We start from the raw sequence: 18500 nt of genomic DNA on the forward strand, positions 1-18500 counted from the left end.
TAGTGCTGGCTCAGGTTGCGAATCTACACACAGACACCGTGTATCCATTCCAGAGACAAGGCCGTCTGCTGCAAAGGGAAGTTCTCCCCCAGCATGAGAAGACATGAGGATTTAAAAGGAAGAGCAGCAAAGAGAAGGGAGACCACCATGGAGTACAGGGCGGCGCACATTGCAGTATTGTTTTATGTTACACAATCTGAGGGTTTCATGTCACTTGAATGACGGACATGCTTGTTACATTGTTGCTGTGCGATTCTTCCCCGTCAGTGATATACGTTCTTACTAAATGTCCCCGCACATGTTATATGTTGTATGTTAGAGGACATGTCCCCGCACATGTTCATGTTATATGTTGTATGTTAGAGGACATGTCCCCGCACATGTTATATGTTAGAGGACATGTCCCCGCACATGTTATATGTTGTATGTTTAAAAGACATGTCCCCGCACATGTTATATATTGTATGTTAGAGGACATGTCCCCGCACATGTTATATGTTGTATGTTAGAGGACATGTCCCCGCACATGTTATATGTTGTATGTTAGAGGACATGTCCCCGCACATGTTATATATTTTGTGTGTTAGAGGACATGTCCCCGCACATGTTATATGTTGTATGTTAGAGGACATGTCCCCGCACATGTTATATGTTGTATGTTAGAGGACATGTCCCCGCACATGTTATATGTTGTATGTTAGAGGACATGTCCCCGCACATGTTATATGTTGTATGTTAGAGGCCATGTGCCCGCACATGTTATATAAGAGGACATGTCCCCGCACATGTTGTATGTTAGAGGACATGTCCCCAAGCATGTTATATATTGTATGTTACAGGACATGTCCCCGCACATGTTATATGTTGTATGTTAGAGGACACGTCCCCGCACATGTTATATATTGTATGTTAGAGGACAGATAGGTACACATGTTATATGTTGTATGTTAAAGGACACGTCCCCGCACATGTTAAATGTTAGAGGACATGTCCCCGCACATGTTATATATTGTATGATAGAGGACAGATAGGTACACATGTTATATGTTGTATGTTAGAGGACACGTCCCCTCACATGTTATATGTTGTATGTTAGAGGACACGTCCCCTCACATGTTATATGTTGTATGTTAGAGGACGGATCGGGCGATATCATTATATCCAACATGTGTACCTGACCCCTCACTTAGGTTGAATAAAATAAAAAAAATGAAATAAACCAGAAGAAACACTTTTTTCACAAGTTTTGATGATGATTATTTTTTTATATTGATTATAGTATACGGTATATACTCGAGTAGAAGCCGAGATTTTCAGCACATTTTTTGTGCGGAAAAGTGCCCCCCCACGGATGGCTTATACTCGGGACGGCTTATACTCAGATGGCTTATACTCGGGACGGCTTATACTCGGATGGCTTATACTCGAGTATATACGGTAACAAATATATTTATATTTCATCTTTATTTTCCTAATTTTGTTTTACACTTTTTTTTTTTTACAATGTTTTTTTTTTGGTCATTTTATATGAAGCGGTCGCTATGACGGCTCGATAAATTCACTTTTTTTAAAAATATGTGGCTATTAATTGGCCGCACCAAACTAAAGGCGGCCATACACGGTACAACCATCGCGGGACCTTAGTTCTTGGACCTTAGTCTTGCGATGGTTGTAAAGTGATTAAAAAAACGTACGATCTGCCCATCCTGGACAGGCAGATCGCACTCTCGATCATCGCAAGCCGCGCCCCCCGCTGAGGGGCGGAGCTTCCGATAACCGCAATGCTGAACGGGCAGCGTGCACACACCGGCCCGTTCGGCATTTGTCTCCCGAGCACCGTTCTAACCAGCCGAAAATCGGACGATTCCCGGCTGGTTTTCTAGCGCGCTCCTTAGACAAAAGACGTGCGACCGCACAGTAGAAGCGGTCGCACGTCTTCGTCCACACTGCTCGATTCTCGTACGATCGCGGGATTTCCCGCCATTCTCGTACGAGAATCGTGCGGTGTATGGGCACCTTTAGGAACAGCTAAGGCCCGGTTCACACCTGTACGTTTTGTAGCGCGTTCAATGCTCGGCGAACGCTCTGCAAAACGCTCAAACATCTAAATCCCATTGTTTTCTATGGGCGTGGTTCACACCTCGCCGTATTTCCGCCCGTCCGAACGCCCTACAAAACGGGCCGCGCCTGAAAAGGCCCAGGAGCTTCTTTGCTGCGTTTTTGTCGCGCGTTTCCATTGGGATACAGCCAAGGAGCCCTTTTTTTTTTTTTTACCGCGGATCGCAGTAAAAACGCGCGTCACGAAACGCGCATATTCGATACGCCTAGGTGTGAACAGAGCCTAATAATAACCTCAGAGACGGATCCTGACAGCGCCTCAGATTCAGATCTCACTACAAGCTCTCTGATTGGCCCGAGGATCACAACTGATACATTGTATCTCTTGTGTGAAATGTATCTAAACATCGGTCTCTGAGCTGTCACAGCGAATAGCAGGGAGGGGACTCGCTCCGCCCCCTCTCTGCTCTCTCAGGTCTCGTTCACACCTAGGCGTATTGCACATGCGCGATTCGCGGTAAAAAAGTCGCGCGACCGTCGCGCGTCTCCGAGGGCTACTTGGCTGTATCCCAATGGAAACGCGCAAAACAAAAACAGCCCAAAGTAGTCCCGGGACCTTTCCAGGCGCGGGCCGTTTTGTAGCGTGTTAGGGACGGGCGGAAATACGCCGAGGTGGGAACGAGACCATTGAATACGATGGGATTTAGATGTTTGAGCGCTTTGTAGCGCGTTCGTCGAGCGTAGAACGCGCTACAAAACGTTCAGGTGTGAACGAGGGCTAACTGAGTACAATAAGGCTGGGTTCACACCTAGGCGTATTGAATATGCGCGTTTGTCGCGCGGTTCGCGTCGCGCGTTTGTCACGCGTTTTTACTGCGATTCACAGTAAAAAAAACGCGCGTTTCCGTGGGCTACTTGGCTGTATCCCAATGGAAACGCGCGACCAAAACGGCCCAAAGAAGTGCATGTACCTTTTCAGGCGTGGGCCGCTTTGTATCGCGTTCGGATGGGCGGAAATACGGCGAGGTGTGAACCGGACCCATACATTCCACTCATTAGATATACATTGTATCTCTCGGGTGAAATGTATCTAAACATCGGTCTCTGAGCTGTCACAGCGAATAGCAGGGAGGGGACTCGCTCCGCCCCCTCTCTGCTCTCTCAGCTGTCAGATACCGGATCACTATTTAGCGGTCCCGTATTTGCACCAAGGGGTTAAACTATGCAATACCAGGAGAAAGCAGAATCCATTCAATCTTTATCCAATCAGACGAGCCCTCTGCATCTCTCCTTACCTCTACCCCGGGGGGGGGGGGACCGGATACAAAATGGCGGATTGTCCTCATATTACATATAAAAGGAGATTGTCACACGTATGACCAGAGGGAGGAAGGTACAGAAGACATCGGGATGTACGTGTCACTCCTTTATACACATCATTGTACATCACTCACATTGTATGGCTCTCGTGAAGCGCGGCCGCCGCTCATTATACCGTCTTTTACAGGTTTCTACACGGACATGACAGGTCCACTTTATAATCAGGACCCCGAGCTCCGGTCCAGCTGTATGTAACCTGAGTGAGGAAGCTCCTCCTCCAGTACATCTCACATCTGAATGACATGGTGCCTGCAAGACGCCGCCGCCGCTATTGGGCCCTTCATGACAGGTCCACTTGAATGTTATGTGAATAAATGTTAAAGTGGAACTCTGCCATTGAGAGAGGAAAGTGAAGAGGCGTCTTCTATACACAAGCTATGATTGGATCCTTGTAATAAGATTACGGTGATGGGTCCCCGGGAAGGGTCGCTGCGATGGGTCCCCGGGAAGAGTCGCTGCGATGGGTCCCCGGGAAGAGTCGCTGCGATGGGTCCCCGGGAAGAGTCGCTGCGATGGGTCCCCGGGAAGAGTCGCTGCGATGGGTCCCCGGGAAGAGTCGCTGCGATGGGTCCCCGGGAAGAGTCGCTGCGATGGGTCCCCGGGAAGAGTCGCTGCGATGGGTCCCCGGGAAGAGTCGCTGCGATGGGTCCCCGGGAAGAGTCGCTGCGATGGGTCCCCGGGAAGAGTCGCTGCGATGGGTCCCCGGGAAGAGTCGCTGCGATGGGTCCCCGGGAAGAGTCGCTGCGATGGGTCCCCGGGAAGAGTCGCTGCGATGGGTCCCCGGGAAGAGTCGCTGCGATGGGTCCCCGGGAAGAGTCGCTGCGATGGGTCCCCGGGAAGAGTCGCTGCGATGGGTCCCCGGGAAGAGTCGCTGCGATGGGTCCCCGGGAAGAGTCGCTGCGATGGGTCCCCGGGAAGAGTCGCTGCGATGGGTCCCCGGGAAGAGTCGCTGCGATGGGTCCCCGGGAAGAGTCGCTGCGATGGGTCCCCGGGAAGAGTCGCTGCGATGGGTCCCCGGGAAGAGTCGCTGCGATGGGTCCCCGGGAAGAGTCGCTGCGATGGGTCCCCGGGAAGAGTCGCTGCGATGGGTCCCCGGGAAGAGTCGCTGCGATGGGTCCCCGGGAAGAGTCGCTGCGATGGGTCCCCGGGAAGAGTCGCTGCGATGGGTCCCCGGGAAGAGTCGCTGCGATGGGTCCCCGGGAAGGGTGGCTGCGATGGGTCCCTGGGAACGATTCCATGTTCTGCAGCTTCTCCCTGAAGGTGACACTTGGGGGCAGAATAGGAGATCGGTGGAGAATTTACAGTAAGGTTCACCAATGGTGAGCAGAGGGATCTTCCAGGGCTGAGAGGCAGAACAGGCATTTGGACCTTTATAAGAGGTCCAGCTGCCAGAACTGCCCGTAGAACCCGCGTGCCAGCCGTGTCCAGAGAAGCAGAGGGCGGTTGGCCGGACTTTCAGGTCTGATCGCGTGCTCGGCCTTCATAGAACATGTCCAGCGGCACTGAGAGCGGGAAGTAGTCCCCGGTCCAAGAAGTCTGTTTCACCCTCTCGGTGTCCAGCACTGTAAGAGTGTCCATGTTATGTCCCTAAACGTGACCGTGTGCTGATCGCAGGCTTCATTCACCCCAGGTCAGTAATTCCTTCTCTTGTCTGTACAGAATGGAGCAGAATGAGCGTTCACCGTCCAGGACCGGGGCCCGCCGTCCACAGGGAGCGTACCTGAGAAAACAACACAACCCCCATGAATAAGAATAAGAACATCCGGTACCGATCCGACGATCACAACATCATTCCTCAACTCTCGCTTCTGGACCGGGGCGGAGCTTACAAGATCACATGACCCGAACCCAGGTCTGAGGCGGCTGGAACGAGATCGATCCATACAGGGGGGGGATAATGGGTCTCGGAGGATTCTATGGACAGCCAAGTTGGGGGCCCCGAGGATAAAGTGCACTGAACCCCAAAGTTTAGGTCCGCTACAGGCGAGTAAGGAGGACTGAGGAGCTGCAAGCGGCATCAATGTACCTGGCCTTGCCATAAGCCCCCGTGGCATGCTGGTCCTGGCCGTGAGGTCTATGCGGGCGGGCAATTGAGTTAGGAGTCGTCCAGTCGGATATGTTTCTACGGATGATTCACCGGGACTTGAATGAGGGTATGCACTGAACCCCAAAGTTTAGGTCCGCTACAGGCGAGTAAGGAGGACTGAGGAGCTGCAAGCGGCATCAATGTACCTGGCCTTGCCATAAGCCCCCGTGGCATGCTGGTCCTGGCCGTGAGGTCTATGCGGGCGGGCAATTGAGTTAGGAGTCGTCCAGTCGGATATGTTTCTACGGATGATTCACCGGGACTTGAATGAGGGTTTGGTCCCCGAGGGCTCCTATTCACCCCATCCGCCCCCCCCCCCCCCCACTAACCCTACATCCGCTCCAACATTGCCCCTAACCCTACATCCGCGCCTACATCGCCCCTAACCCTACATCCGCGCCAACATCGCCCCTAACCCTACATCCGCGCCTACATCGCCCCCAACTGAACCCTACATCCGCGCCTACATCGCCCCAACTGAACCCTACATCCGCGCCTACATCACCCCAACTGAACCCTACATCCGCGCCTACATCTCCCCTAACCCTACATCCGCTCCAACATTGCCCCTAACCCTACATCCGCGCCTACATCGCCCCTAACCCTACATCCGCGCCAACATCGCCCCTAACCCTACATCCGCGCCTACATCGCCCCCAACTGAACCCTACATCCGCGCCTACATCGCCCCAACTGAACCCTACATCCGCGCCTACATCACCCCAACTGAACCCTACATCCGCGCCTACATCTCCCCTAACCCTACATCCGCTCCAACATTGCCCCTAACCCTACATCCGCGCCTACATCGCCCCTAACCCTACATCCGCGCCAACATCGCCCCTAACCCTACATCCGCGCCTACATCGCCCCCAACTGAACCCTACATCCGCGCCTACATCGCCCCAACTGAACCCTACATCCGCGCCTACATCACCCCAACTGAACCCTACATCCGCGCCTACATCTCCCCTAACCCTACATCCGCTCCAACATTGCCCCTAACCCTACATCCGCGCCTACATCGCCCCTAACCCTACATCCGCGCCAACATCGCCCCTAACCCTACATCCGCGCCTACATCGCCCCCAACTGAACCCTACATCCGCGCCTACATCGCCCCAACTGAACCCTACATCCGCGCCTACATCACCCCAACTGAACCCTACATCCGCGCCTACATCTCCCCTAACCCTACATCCGCTCCAACATTGCCCCTAACCCTACATCCGCGCCTACATCGCCCCTAACCCTACATCCGCGCCAACATCGCCCCTAACCCTACATCCGCGCCTACATCGCCCCCAACTGAACCCTACATCCGCGCCTACATCGCCCCAACTGAACCCTACATCCGCGCCTACATCACCCCAACTGAACCCTACATCCGCGCCTACATCTCCCCTAACCCTACATCCGCTCCAACATTGCCCCTAACCCTACATCCGCGCCTACATCGCCCCTAACCCTACATCCGCGCCAACATCGCCCCTAACCCTACATCCGCGCCTACATCGCCCCCAACTGAACCCTACATCCGCGCCTACATCGCCCCAACTGAACCCTACATCCGCGCCTACATCACCCCAACTGAACCCTACATCCGCGCCTACATCTCCCCTAACCCTACATCCGCTCCAACATTGCCCCTAACCCTACATCCGCGCCTACATCGCCCCTAACCCTACATCCGCGCCAACATCGCCCCTAACCCTACATCCGCGCCTACATCGCCCCCAACTGAACCCTACATCCGCGCCTACATCGCCCCAACTGAACCCTACATCCGCGCCTACATCACCCCAACTGAACCCTACATCCGCGCCTACATCTCCCCTAACCCTACATCCGCTCCAACATTGCCCCTAACCCTACATCCGCGCCTACATCGCCCCTAACCCTACATCCGCGCCAACATCGCCCCTAACCCTACATCCGCGCCTACATCGCCCCCAACTGAACCCTACATCCGCGCCTACATCGCCCCAACTGAACCCTACATCCGCGCCTACATCACCCCAACTGAACCCTACATCCGCGCCTACATCTCCCCTAACCCTACATCCGCTCCAACATTGCCCCTAACCCTACATCCGCGCCTACATCGCCCCTAACCCTACATCCGCGCCAACATCGCCCCTAACCCTACATCCGCGCCTACATCGCCCCCAACTGAACCCTACATCCGCGCCTACATCGCCCCAACTGAACCCTACATCCGCGCCTACATCACCCCAACTGAACCCTACATCCGCGCCTACATCTCCCCTAACCCTACATCCGCTCCAACATTGCCCCTAACCCTACATCCGCGCCTACATCGCCCCTAACCCTACATCCGCGCCAACATCGCCCCTAACCCTACATCCGCGCCTACATCGCCCCCAACTGAACCCTACATCCGCGCCTACATCGCCCCAACTGAACCCTACATCCGCGCCTACATCACCCCAACTGAACCCTACATCCGCGCCTACATCTCCCCTAACCCTACATCCGCTCCAACATTGCCCCTAACCCTACATCCGCGCCTACATCGCCCCTAACCCTACATCCGCGCCAACATCGCCCCTAACCCTACATCCGCGCCTACATCGCCCCCAACTGAACCCTACATCCGCGCCTACATCGCCCCAACTGAACCCTACATCCGCGCCTACATCACCCCAACTGAACCCTACATCCGCGCCTACATCTCCCCTAACCCTACATCCGCTCCAACATTGCCCCTAACCCTACATCCGCGCCTACATCGCCCCTAACCCTACATCCGCGCCAACATCGCCCCTAACCCTACATCCGCGCCTACATCGCCCCCAACTGAACCCTACATCCGCGCCTACATCGCCCCAACTGAACCCTACATCCGCGCCTACATCACCCCAACTGAACCCTACATCCGCGCCTACATCTCCCCTAACCCTACATCCGCTCCAACATTGCCCCTAACCCTACATCCGCGCCTACATCGCCCCTAACCCTACATCCGCGCCAACATCGCCCCTAACCCTACATCCGCGCCTACATCGCCCCCAACTGAACCCTACATCCGCGCCTACATCGCCCCAACTGAACCCTACATCCGCGCCTACATCACCCCAACTGAACCCTACATCCGCGCCTACATCTCCCCTAACCCTACATCCGCTCCAACATTGCCCCTAACCCTACATCCGCGCCTACATCGCCCCTAACCCTACATCCGCGCCAACATCGCCCCTAACCCTACATCCGCGCCTACATCGCCCCCAACTGAACCCTACATCCGCGCCTACATCGCCCCAACTGAACCCTACATCCGCGCCTACATCACCCCAACTGAACCCTACATCCGCGCCTACATCTCCCCTAACCCTACATCCGCTCCAACATTGCCCCTAACCCTACATCCGCGCCTACATCGCCCCTAACCCTACATCCGCGCCAACATCGCCCCTAACCCTACATCCGCGCCTACATCGCCCCCAACTGAACCCTACATCCGCGCCTACATCGCCCCAACTGAACCCTACATCCGCGCCTACATCACCCCAACTGAACCCTACATCCGCGCCTACATCTCCCCTAACCCTACATCCGCTCCAACATTGCCCCTAACCCTACATCCGCGCCTACATCGCCCCTAACCCTACATCCGCGCCAACATCGCCCCTAACCCTACATCCGCGCCTACATCGCCCCCAACTGAACCCTACATCCGCGCCTACATCGCCCCAACTGAACCCTACATCCGCGCCTACATCACCCCAACTGAACCCTACATCCGCGCCTACATCTCCCCTAACCCTACATCCGCTCCAACATTGCCCCTAACCCTACATCCGCGCCTACATCGCCCCTAACCCTACATCCGCGCCAACATCGCCCCTAACCCTACATCCGCGCCTACATCGCCCCCAACTGAACCCTACATCCGCGCCTACATCGCCCCAACTGAACCCTACATCCGCGCCTACATCACCCCAACTGAACCCTACATCCGCGCCTACATCTCCCCTAACCCTACATCCGCTCCAACATTGCCCCTAACCCTACATCCGCGCCTACATCGCCCCTAACCCTACATCCGCGCCAACATCGCCCCTAACCCTACATCCGCGCCTACATCGCCCCCAACTGAACCCCACATCCGCGCCTACATCGCCCCAACTGAACCCTACATCCGCGCCTACATCACCCCAACTGAACCCTACATCACTTGCGCCTACATCGCCCCAACTGAACCCTACATCGCCCCTAACCCTACATCCGCGCCTACATCGCCCCAACTGAACCCTACATCCGCTCCAACATCGCCCCTAACCCTACATCATCCGCGCCAACATCGCCCCTAACCCTACATCATCCGCGCCAACATCGCCCTAACCCTACATCCGTGCCAACATCGCCCTAACCCTACATCCGCGCCAACATCGCCCCTAACCCTACATCTGCGCCTACATCGCCCCAACTGAACCCTACATCATCCGCGCCTACATCGCCCCCAACTGAACCCTACATCATCCGCGCCAACATCGCCCTAACCCTACATCCGCTCCAACATCGCCCCAACTGAACCCTACATCCGCGCCTACATCGCACCTAACCCTACATCATCCGCGCCAACATGGCCCCTAACCCTACATCCGTTCCAACATCGCCCCTAACCCTACATTCGCGCCTACATCGCCCCTAACCCTACATCCGCGCCTACATCGCCCCCACTGAACCCTTCATCATCCGCGCCTACATCGCCCCTAACCCTACATCCGCGCCTACATCGCCCCTAACCCTACATCCGCTCCAACATCGCCCCTAACCCTACATCCGCTCCAACATCGCCCCAACTGAACCCTTCATCTGCTCCAACATCGCCCCAACTGAACCCTTCATCTGCTCCAACATCGCCCCAACTGAACCCCCAGCTCCCCACAGCTGATGGCCCTAATGGACGGTACCAGGCAACGAGGAATGTGGAACTCACTGTTCTTGGTCTTCACATGAACTGGAGCGGCAGACTTCTCAGATTCGGGCATCAGACCTGGAACACGGGATGAGGAGAGTTATTTCTGGTATCGGAAACCGAACGCACACACACAACATCCTGACCTGACCTGTGTATGGCTTCCTCTATAATGTTCAGATGCATCTCTATTCCTCGTCCCTAATCAGCATTTTAGGCAGTTTCAAGGGGCAGAATTAAAGATATTTCCATACCATGTTATCCACGGAAAGTCTACAACTAGGAAGCAGGTACCAGCCCGTGATGACCAAAGCTCAGTATGGAGTCTCTGCTTCTAGATAAATCCCACAATGCGCCTAACCCTTCCAGCTGGTCTTACCTTTGTAGGTCATTACGAATCCTTGACCATTGTGTGTGCGGTCAGACGTGAAGGTGATCTGAAGACCTCCGGTCGGGAAGGTGATCGCGTTGGGGGGATCTTGGCCTCCATTTATTTGAATGAGAAGACTTCCATCTTGTTTATCTCTCACCTCTAGAATATCATTCGGATCTTCAACATGAAAGATATGAAACTCCATCTCAATGGCGGCCGCCCCCGGGATGCGAATATCCCACCGACAAGTTCTGTCTGGACTGTATTCATCGGGATAGTCCGGAGAGTACAGGACCCCGGACATAGAAGAGAAGTTCCCGCTGCAGGCCCCGATCCATGCTGCAGAGAAAGCACAGTGCAGGAACTATGGGGGTGACTACGTAAAAGATGGATGGATAATCGTTGCCCATTTGCCTGCATATCGGGGGCCCGCTCTCTTAAAGGGGAAGTCTCATGAAAATGACCCGCCGGTCTCTTCATTCATCTCTAAATCATTTTCTCTGCCGTCCCGTCTTCATCATTTTTGGGAGGGGAGCTCCGCCCCCTCCCAAATCTGGATTTTTGGGTGTTCCTTCTCCGAAGCTCGAGCTGAGGCCAATGGCAATGGCCAATGAGCTCTGCCCATTCGGTTGAGCACCGCCCATTCTGTACAGCACTGCCCCCCTATTTAGCATTTCCCCCTCTGAGCACTGCCCTCTCTTTTAAGCAACGCCCCCTGTGATGAGCACCGCCCACTCTAATGAGCACCGCCCATTCTATTGAGCACTGCCCCCACTATTGAGCTCTGCCCATTCTGTTGAGCACCACCCACTCTGTTGAGCACCGCACCCCTATTTAGCACTTCCCCTCTCTGAGTACCACCCTCTCTTATAAGCAACGCCCCCTCTTTACAACACTGCCCATTCTATTGAAGCCGCAGACCTCGCTGGCCTTCCCGAAGCAGGTGTGATCACACCGGGAGCCGCTGACCCGCTGCAACGCGGCGACATCGGAAGGACCGCCGCAGAAACAGGCGTATCCCGCCTCCAGACCTGCGTACTGACACACAGATCGGACATCAGCAACTCGTACCGACATTCCGGAGGAGGCGGAGCTTCTGATGGACAATGTCAGGAGATATTCCCTTCATCAGGATCACAAACGGATCCTTCAAATGGAATTTACAGCAACGCAGGTTACCATCGGGTCTACCGCAGCCTCTTTGCAGCCACTTCCTGATGGTGACAACAGTGGACCGTGTCTGTGCAGCAGTGACGTGCGGTACCTCCCGTGCTGGGCGAGGCATTCTCCCTGCCCCTCCCCACCCCCCCCATGTAATAAAGACCGCTCCCTGCTGCTCTCTCTCCTTGTGCAGGGTGACCGGTCTTGTCTCCGCCCCCTCCTGTAATAAAGACCGCTCATTGCTGTTCTCTCGCCTTGTGCAGGGTGACTGGTCTTGTCTCCGCCCCCTCCTGTAATACAAACCGCCCACTGCTTCTCTCTCTCCTTGTGCAAGGTGACTGGTCTTGACTCCGCCCCCTCCTGTTTCCTGTAGTGGGTGGATCCTTCTGGGCTCCTCCCACAGCTTTGCACTCTGCACAGTGATGACGTCACTGCTTCTACAAGGTAATATCTGGGTTTGCAATGGCATTTGGTGCTCACAACGTGGATTTATGTCCTGTGTGGCCATGGAGGAATATATTTAAATAAAGATTTGGGTGGCCGGAGTTCCCCTTTAAGCCCCTCCTCTCCCTCCACTAACAGACTCCACCAGCCGGGAGATGGTCCTCCTCAGATGCCGGCTTTCTGGTACGAGTCATTTGGGCTCCTGTAGAGCCGTCCCATTACTTCGACCTCCTGCAGAAGATGACAACCCTGCCCTTCCCCCATACTCCCCGGGATCACCTGACCCCCCTGGGGGCCCAGGACCTCCGCGGTGGGAGATGAGTGACCATGCGTTCCTCAATCTGCCCCCGTGAAGGATGAACCTGGAGCCGCTCAGCTCCGATCACTTCCAGGTTCAAGCTGATCAGTCCTCTCCGGCAGAGCGCAGGGGCGACGTTAGACGTTTAATAGACCCCTGACGTCTCCTTAAAGAGAACCCGTCACCTGCACTATGCTATCACAAGTAATCTTCCGGCCTAAAAAGGGCTCCGGCAGCGACCGGACTAAAGCGGAACCCCGGCACGGCCTAAAACCCCCGTCTTAGTGAATGGAAGCTGACGGGCTGAAGATGCAACACAATGAGCCTCTCCGGGGGAGTCCAATGGTACTTCAGAATTAGAGTCAAGTGACCGAGATAAGGATCCTTAACCTGGTGTCAGCGGTCTGTGAATGGGACCTGATGTGGGTATTGGGGGGTCATGTGATCAGTCATGTGGGGGGTCATGTGGTCAGTCATGGCGTCAGTCATGTGGTCAGTCATGTCGGGGGTCATGTGGTCAGTCATGTGGTCAGTCATGTGGTCAGTCATAACGTCAGTCATGGCGTCAGTCATGTGGTCAGTCATGTGGTCAGCCATGTGGTCAGCCACATGGTCAGTCATGGCGTCAGTCACGTGGTCAGTCACGTGGTCAGTCATGTGGTCAGTCACGTGGTCAGTCACATGATCAGTCATGGCTTCAGCCATTTGGTCAGTCACGTGGTCAGTCATGGCTTCAGTCACGTGGTCAGTCACGTGGTCAGTCATGGTGTCAGTCATGTGGTCAGTCACGTGGTCAGTCATAACGTCAGTCATGTGGTCAGTCACGTGGTCAGTCACGTGGTCAGTCACGTGGTCAGTCACGTGGTCAGTCACGTGGTCAGTCACGTGGTCAGTCATGGCTTCAGTCACATGGTCAGTCACGTGGTCAGTCACGTGGTCAGTCATGGCTTCAGTCACGTGGTCAGTCACGTGGTCAGTCAGGCGTGTGGGGAGGTATGACGGAGTACCTGATACTCTCTGATGCGGCAGAACTGGATGCAGGTTTGGACGGTCAGCTTTCCTGAGGTGCCGCTGGTCCCCGAGAGAGCCGGAGGAGAGCCGTAGTCCACAAAGCATCCGATGTAGCCGGGCACTGCGGAGAGACACGTGTCACCATTCATGGGAGGGAACCCGGACATTGGTCATCTCCCGGGGGAAACGCTGCTTCTAGCTCCATCCGGTGCTGGTCGTGTGACCAAACGCCCGGGGGAGGGAGGAGAGTGGCGTCTGCCCCGGGTGCTATGTTGTGGAACTAGTTCATGGGGGAAGGGGGTGGGGGGCATACTAAACCGTTCCCACCCTTACCCGTCCGGGATCCTCGGGGGAGGGACATAATCTGCCCAGAATTCCCGGGATTATTATAAGTCATGTGATGGTGGCGGGACCCCCAAATGGTGATGTCACCCGTCCGGTAATGTGATCACGCTGACCTATCTCTGTGCACCCAACCGATCATAACAACGATCAATGAAACCATCACTTGTATGACTGATCAGTCGGCGTGTTCCTGACACGCGGGGGCCACGATCAATGATCACATGGTACAGCACAACTGACGTGAAGGTGAAATGTTCCTACAAAGATGAGGAGACCCGGTGCCGGGGCCCGGGAGAGGAGACCCGGTGCCGGATCCCGGGAGAGGAGACCCGGTGCCGGATCCCGGGAGAGGAGACCCGGTGCCGGATCCCGGGAGAGGAGACCCGGTGCTGGAGCCCAGGAGAGGAGACCCGGTAGGGATGTCTGGAATGATCTTCCTCCCGGAAGCGTGTGCGGTACTCACTGTGGCACGTCGGGATATCACAGAACTTCCAGTATTGTCCGTCTTCCGTCTCGGATACGTAGCACCACGGCTGGACATCGGAATCCGGATTCCTGCAGGAAAACACCGTTACTTGTGGGGTGACTCCGACCACATCCTGACCTTTCCACCTCAGCCGAAGAGTCAGAAGATGGAGACCTCCAGAGAGAAGGGCCGGTGAATGGCGAGAGAAGGGCCGGTGAATGGCGAGAGAAGGGCCGGTGAATGGCGAGAGAAGGGCCGGTGAATGGCGAGAGAAGGGCCGGTGAATGGCGAGAGAAGGGCCGGTGAATGGTGAGAGAAGGGCCGGTGAATGGCGAGAGAAGGGCCGGTGAATGGCGAGAGAAGAGCCGGTGAATCGTGAGAGAGGGGCCGGTGAATCGTGAGAGAGGGGCCGGTGAATCGTGAGAGAAGGGCCGGTGAATCGTGAGAGAAGGGTCGGTGAATCGCGTGAGATTTCATATGGGAGGGTTATGAGGTCTTCATGAAGAGGGGTGGAGCCTCAGGAGACTCCGTCCAGATGTGGCCCCCATCATCCGTACCGGTGGAGTTACCTGCAGTGGTTGTGGCTCCCGAGTCCCAGTTCTCCGGATGGGTCGGCATGCGTGTTGAAGCGGTGCTGGACGGTCTGGTTCCAGTAGAGACACGGGACTTCTTCTGCTCCGGCGTGGTTCACAGATCCCCGATAGTCCTTCCCGTTCACTGTAAAGCATTCTGAATGTTCTGAACGTGAAAAGAGAAGAATCCACACGGATTAGATTGTCAGCTCTGCGCACCAGGCTCGTGAGATACAGTCCTAGCACTGTGCTGACAACGGTAATAACTCTTCCAAGTCCCAACTTCAAAAGAGTGAAAACTTCAAAGGCTGATCCATCTGATCTGCCCCTCCCCCCATGGAGCAGAGACCCATAACATCCTTCTATCAATCCCACTTCAAAGGAGGCCCAGGAGCCGCCCCGACACGCCGGGAGCCCCAGGCAGGAATGCGATGTAGGGACAAGACATGAGATGAACTTACCCGGTGAGAGCGAGTAAACAATGCTGCAACCAGAACCCAGGTTAACCCTTTAGTCGGCGTGAAGACCCTCAATACACACCTGGGAGTGAGGCCTCGCACCCCACGTAGAGGACAAGAGCCAGGAGCAGCATCTTCCATGGAGGTGAAGCCTCACCGGAGGCCGAGGCCCAACTATGGAAACATGAGTGACAGTGAAGACAAAATACTATTCCAAGAAACCAGCCAAATATTCTGCAGGAGAGAAGCCCCACAAACCCACCTGAGGAGTACGGGGAGGAAGTCCCTCATAGAACCCCCTCGAAACCACCTGAGGAGTACGGGGAGGAAGTCCCTCATAGAACTCCCTCGAACACACCTGAGGAGTACGGGGAGGAAGTCCCTCATAGAAGCCCCACAAACCCACCTGAGGAGTACGGGGAGGAAGTCCCTCATAGAAGCCCCAAATCGTGAGAGAAGGGCCGGTGAATCGTGAGAGAAGGGCCGGTGAATCGTGAGAGAAGGGCCGGTGAATCGTGAGAGAAGGGTCGGTGAATCGCGTGAGATTTCATATGGGAGGGTTATGAGGTCTTCATGAAGAGGGGTGGAGCCTCAGGAGACTCCGTCCAGATGTGGCCCCCATCATCCGTACCGGTGGAGTTACCTGCAGTGGTTGTGGCTCCCGAGTCCCAGTTCTCCGGATGGGTCGGCATGCGTGTTGAAGCGGTGCTGGACGGTCTGGTTCCAGTAGAGACACGGGACTTCTTCTGCTCCGGCGTGGTTCACAGATCCCCGATAGTCCTTCCCGTTCACTGTAAAGCATTCTGAATGTTCTGAACGTGAAAAGAGAAGAATCCACACGGATTAGATTGTCAGCTCTGCGCACCAGGCTCGTGAGATACAGTCCTAGCACTGTGCTGACAACGGTAATAACTCTTCCAAGTCCCAACTTCAAAAGAGTGAAAACTTCAAAGGCTGATCCATCTGATCTGCCCCTCCCCCCATGGAGCAGAGACCCATAACATCCTTCTATCAATCCCACTTCAAAGGAGGCCCAGGAGCCGCCCCGACACGCCGGGAGCCCCAGGCAGGAATGCGATGTAGGGACAAGACATGAGATGAACTTACCCGGTGAGAGCGAGTAAACAATGCTGCAACCAGAACCCAGGTTAACCCTTTAGTCGGCGTGAAGACCCTCAATACACACCTGGGAGTGAGGCCTCGCACCCCACGTAGAGGACAAGAGCCAGGAGCAGCATCTTCCATGGAGGTGAAGCCTCACCGGAGGCCGAGGCCCAACTATGGAAACATGAGTGACAGTGAAGACAAAATACTATTCCAAGAAACCAGCCAAATATTCTGCAGGAGAGAAGCCCCACAAACCCACCTGAGGAGTACGGGGAGTAAACAATGCTGCAACCAGAACCCAGGTTAACCCTTTAGTCGGCGTGAAGACCCTCAATACACACCTGGGAGTGAGGCCTCGCACCCCACGTAGAGGACAAGAGCCAGGAGCAGCATCTTCCATGGAGGTGAAGCCTCACCGGAGGCCGAGGCCCAACTATGGAAACATGAGTGACAGTGAAGACAAAATACTATTCCAAGAAACCAGCCAAATATTCTGCAGGAGAGAAGCCCCACAAACCCACCTGAGGAGTACGGGGAGGAAGTCCCTCATAGAACCCCCTCGAAACCACCTGAGGAGTACGGGGAGGAAGTCCCTCATAGAACTCCCTCGAACACACCTGAGGAGTACGGGGAGGAAGTCCCTCATAGAAGCCCCACAAACCCACCTGAGGAGTACGGGGAGGAAGTCCCTCATAGAAGCCCCACAAACCCACCTGAGGAGTACGGGGAGGAAGTCCCTCATAGAAGCCCCTCGAACCCACCTGAGGAGTACGGGGAGGAAGTCCCTCATAGAAGCCCCACAAACCCACCTGAGGAGGACGGGGAGGAAGTCCCTAATAGAAGCCCCACAAACCCACCTGAGGAGTACGGGGAGGAAGTCCCTCATAGAAGCCCCACAAACCCACCTGAGGAGTACGGGGAGGAAGTCCCTCATAGAAGCCCCACAAACCCACCTGAGGAGTACGGGGAGGAAGTCCCTCATAGAAGCCCCACAAACCCACCTGAGGAGTACGGGGAGGAAGTCCCTCATAGAAGCCCCACAAACCCACCTGAGGAGTACGGGGAGGAAGTCCCTCATAGAAGCCCCACAAACCCACCTGAGGAGTACGGGGAGGAAGTCCCTCATAGAAGCCCCACAAACCCACCTGAGGAGTACGGGGAGGAAGTCCCTCATAGAAGCCCCACAAACCCACCTGAGGAGTACGGGGAGGAAGTCCCTCATAGAAGCCCCACAAACCCACCTGAGGAGTACGGGGAGGAAGTCCCTCATAGAAGCCCCACAAACCCACCTGAGGAGTACGGGGAGGAAGTCCCTCATAGAAGCCCCACAAACCCACCTGAGGAGTACGGGGAGGAAGTCCCTCATAGAAGCCCCACAAACCCACCTGAGGAGTACGGGGAGGAAGTCCCTCATAGAACCCCCTCGAACCCACCTGAGGAGTACGGGGAGGAAGTCCCTCATAGAAGCCCCACAGGTCAGGAGGGTCCAAGTATCTTCACAGTCTTCAATACGACGTTGGGGGGTCTCCTCAGTGTGGTCCAGTGGTGGACCCCAAAACACTTCTTCTCCAGGAAGAGCTCCCAGTCCAGAGAGATGGCAGATTTGTCACATGAAGGGAACCCAGTCTAGGTATTGTGATGGCATTTCTGAGACCCCCGGCATACAGTATATAGGTAACCCTCTACGTATGCTGCCACGATACACCCCCCAACCCTCTACGTATGCTGCGATAGACCCCCCAACCCTCTACGTATGCTGCGATAGACCCCCCAACCCTCTACGTATGCCTTGCTATGAC

The 18500-nt window shown here is 55.4% G+C and overlaps 1 protein-coding gene across 1 annotated transcript; it reads right to left on the reverse strand.

Annotated features, from left to right (window-relative positions):
• Nucleotides 1-5116: 5116 nt before the first annotated feature.
• LOC108803308 (kremen protein 2-like) lies at nt 5117-15768 on the reverse strand. The gene is made up of 8 exons (XM_018575158.1): nt 15677-15768; nt 15134-15302; nt 14562-14653; nt 13750-13874; nt 11731-11877; nt 10846-11203; nt 10462-10544; nt 5117-5158 (listed from the first exon to the last, which is right to left on the reverse strand). Exons 1-8 carry the CDS (start codon nt 15726-15728, stop codon nt 5117-5119), a joined length of 1068 nt encoding a protein of 355 aa, XP_018430660.1. The 5' UTR covers nt 15729-15768.
• Nucleotides 15769-18500: the final 2732 nt, after the last annotated feature.

The sequence above is a fragment of the Nanorana parkeri genome, unplaced genomic scaffold (assembly GCF_000935625.1).
Source record: "Nanorana parkeri isolate BGI_ZX_2015 unplaced genomic scaffold, ASM93562v1 scaffold3589, whole genome shotgun sequence".
NCBI classification, from domain to species: Eukaryota; Metazoa; Chordata; class Amphibia; order Anura; family Dicroglossidae; genus Nanorana; species Nanorana parkeri.

What these genes read in the sequence shown, in the direction of transcription:
- LOC108803308 (XM_018575158.1), bottom strand. Translation starts at nt 15,728, where the DNA reads ATGCTGCTCCTGGCTCTTGTCCTCTACGTGGGGTGCGAGGCCTCACTC. An exon ending in TGATATCCCGACGTGCCACA is followed by an intron (nt 13,875 to 14,561) that starts GTGAGTACCGCA and finishes GTCTCTCCGCAG; the next exon opens with TGCCCGGCTACATCGGATGC. An exon ending in TCAATAGAATGGGCAGTGTT is followed by an intron (nt 11,204 to 11,730) that starts GTAAAGAGGGGG and finishes TCACCCCCATAG; the next exon opens with TTCCTGCACTGTGCTTTCTC.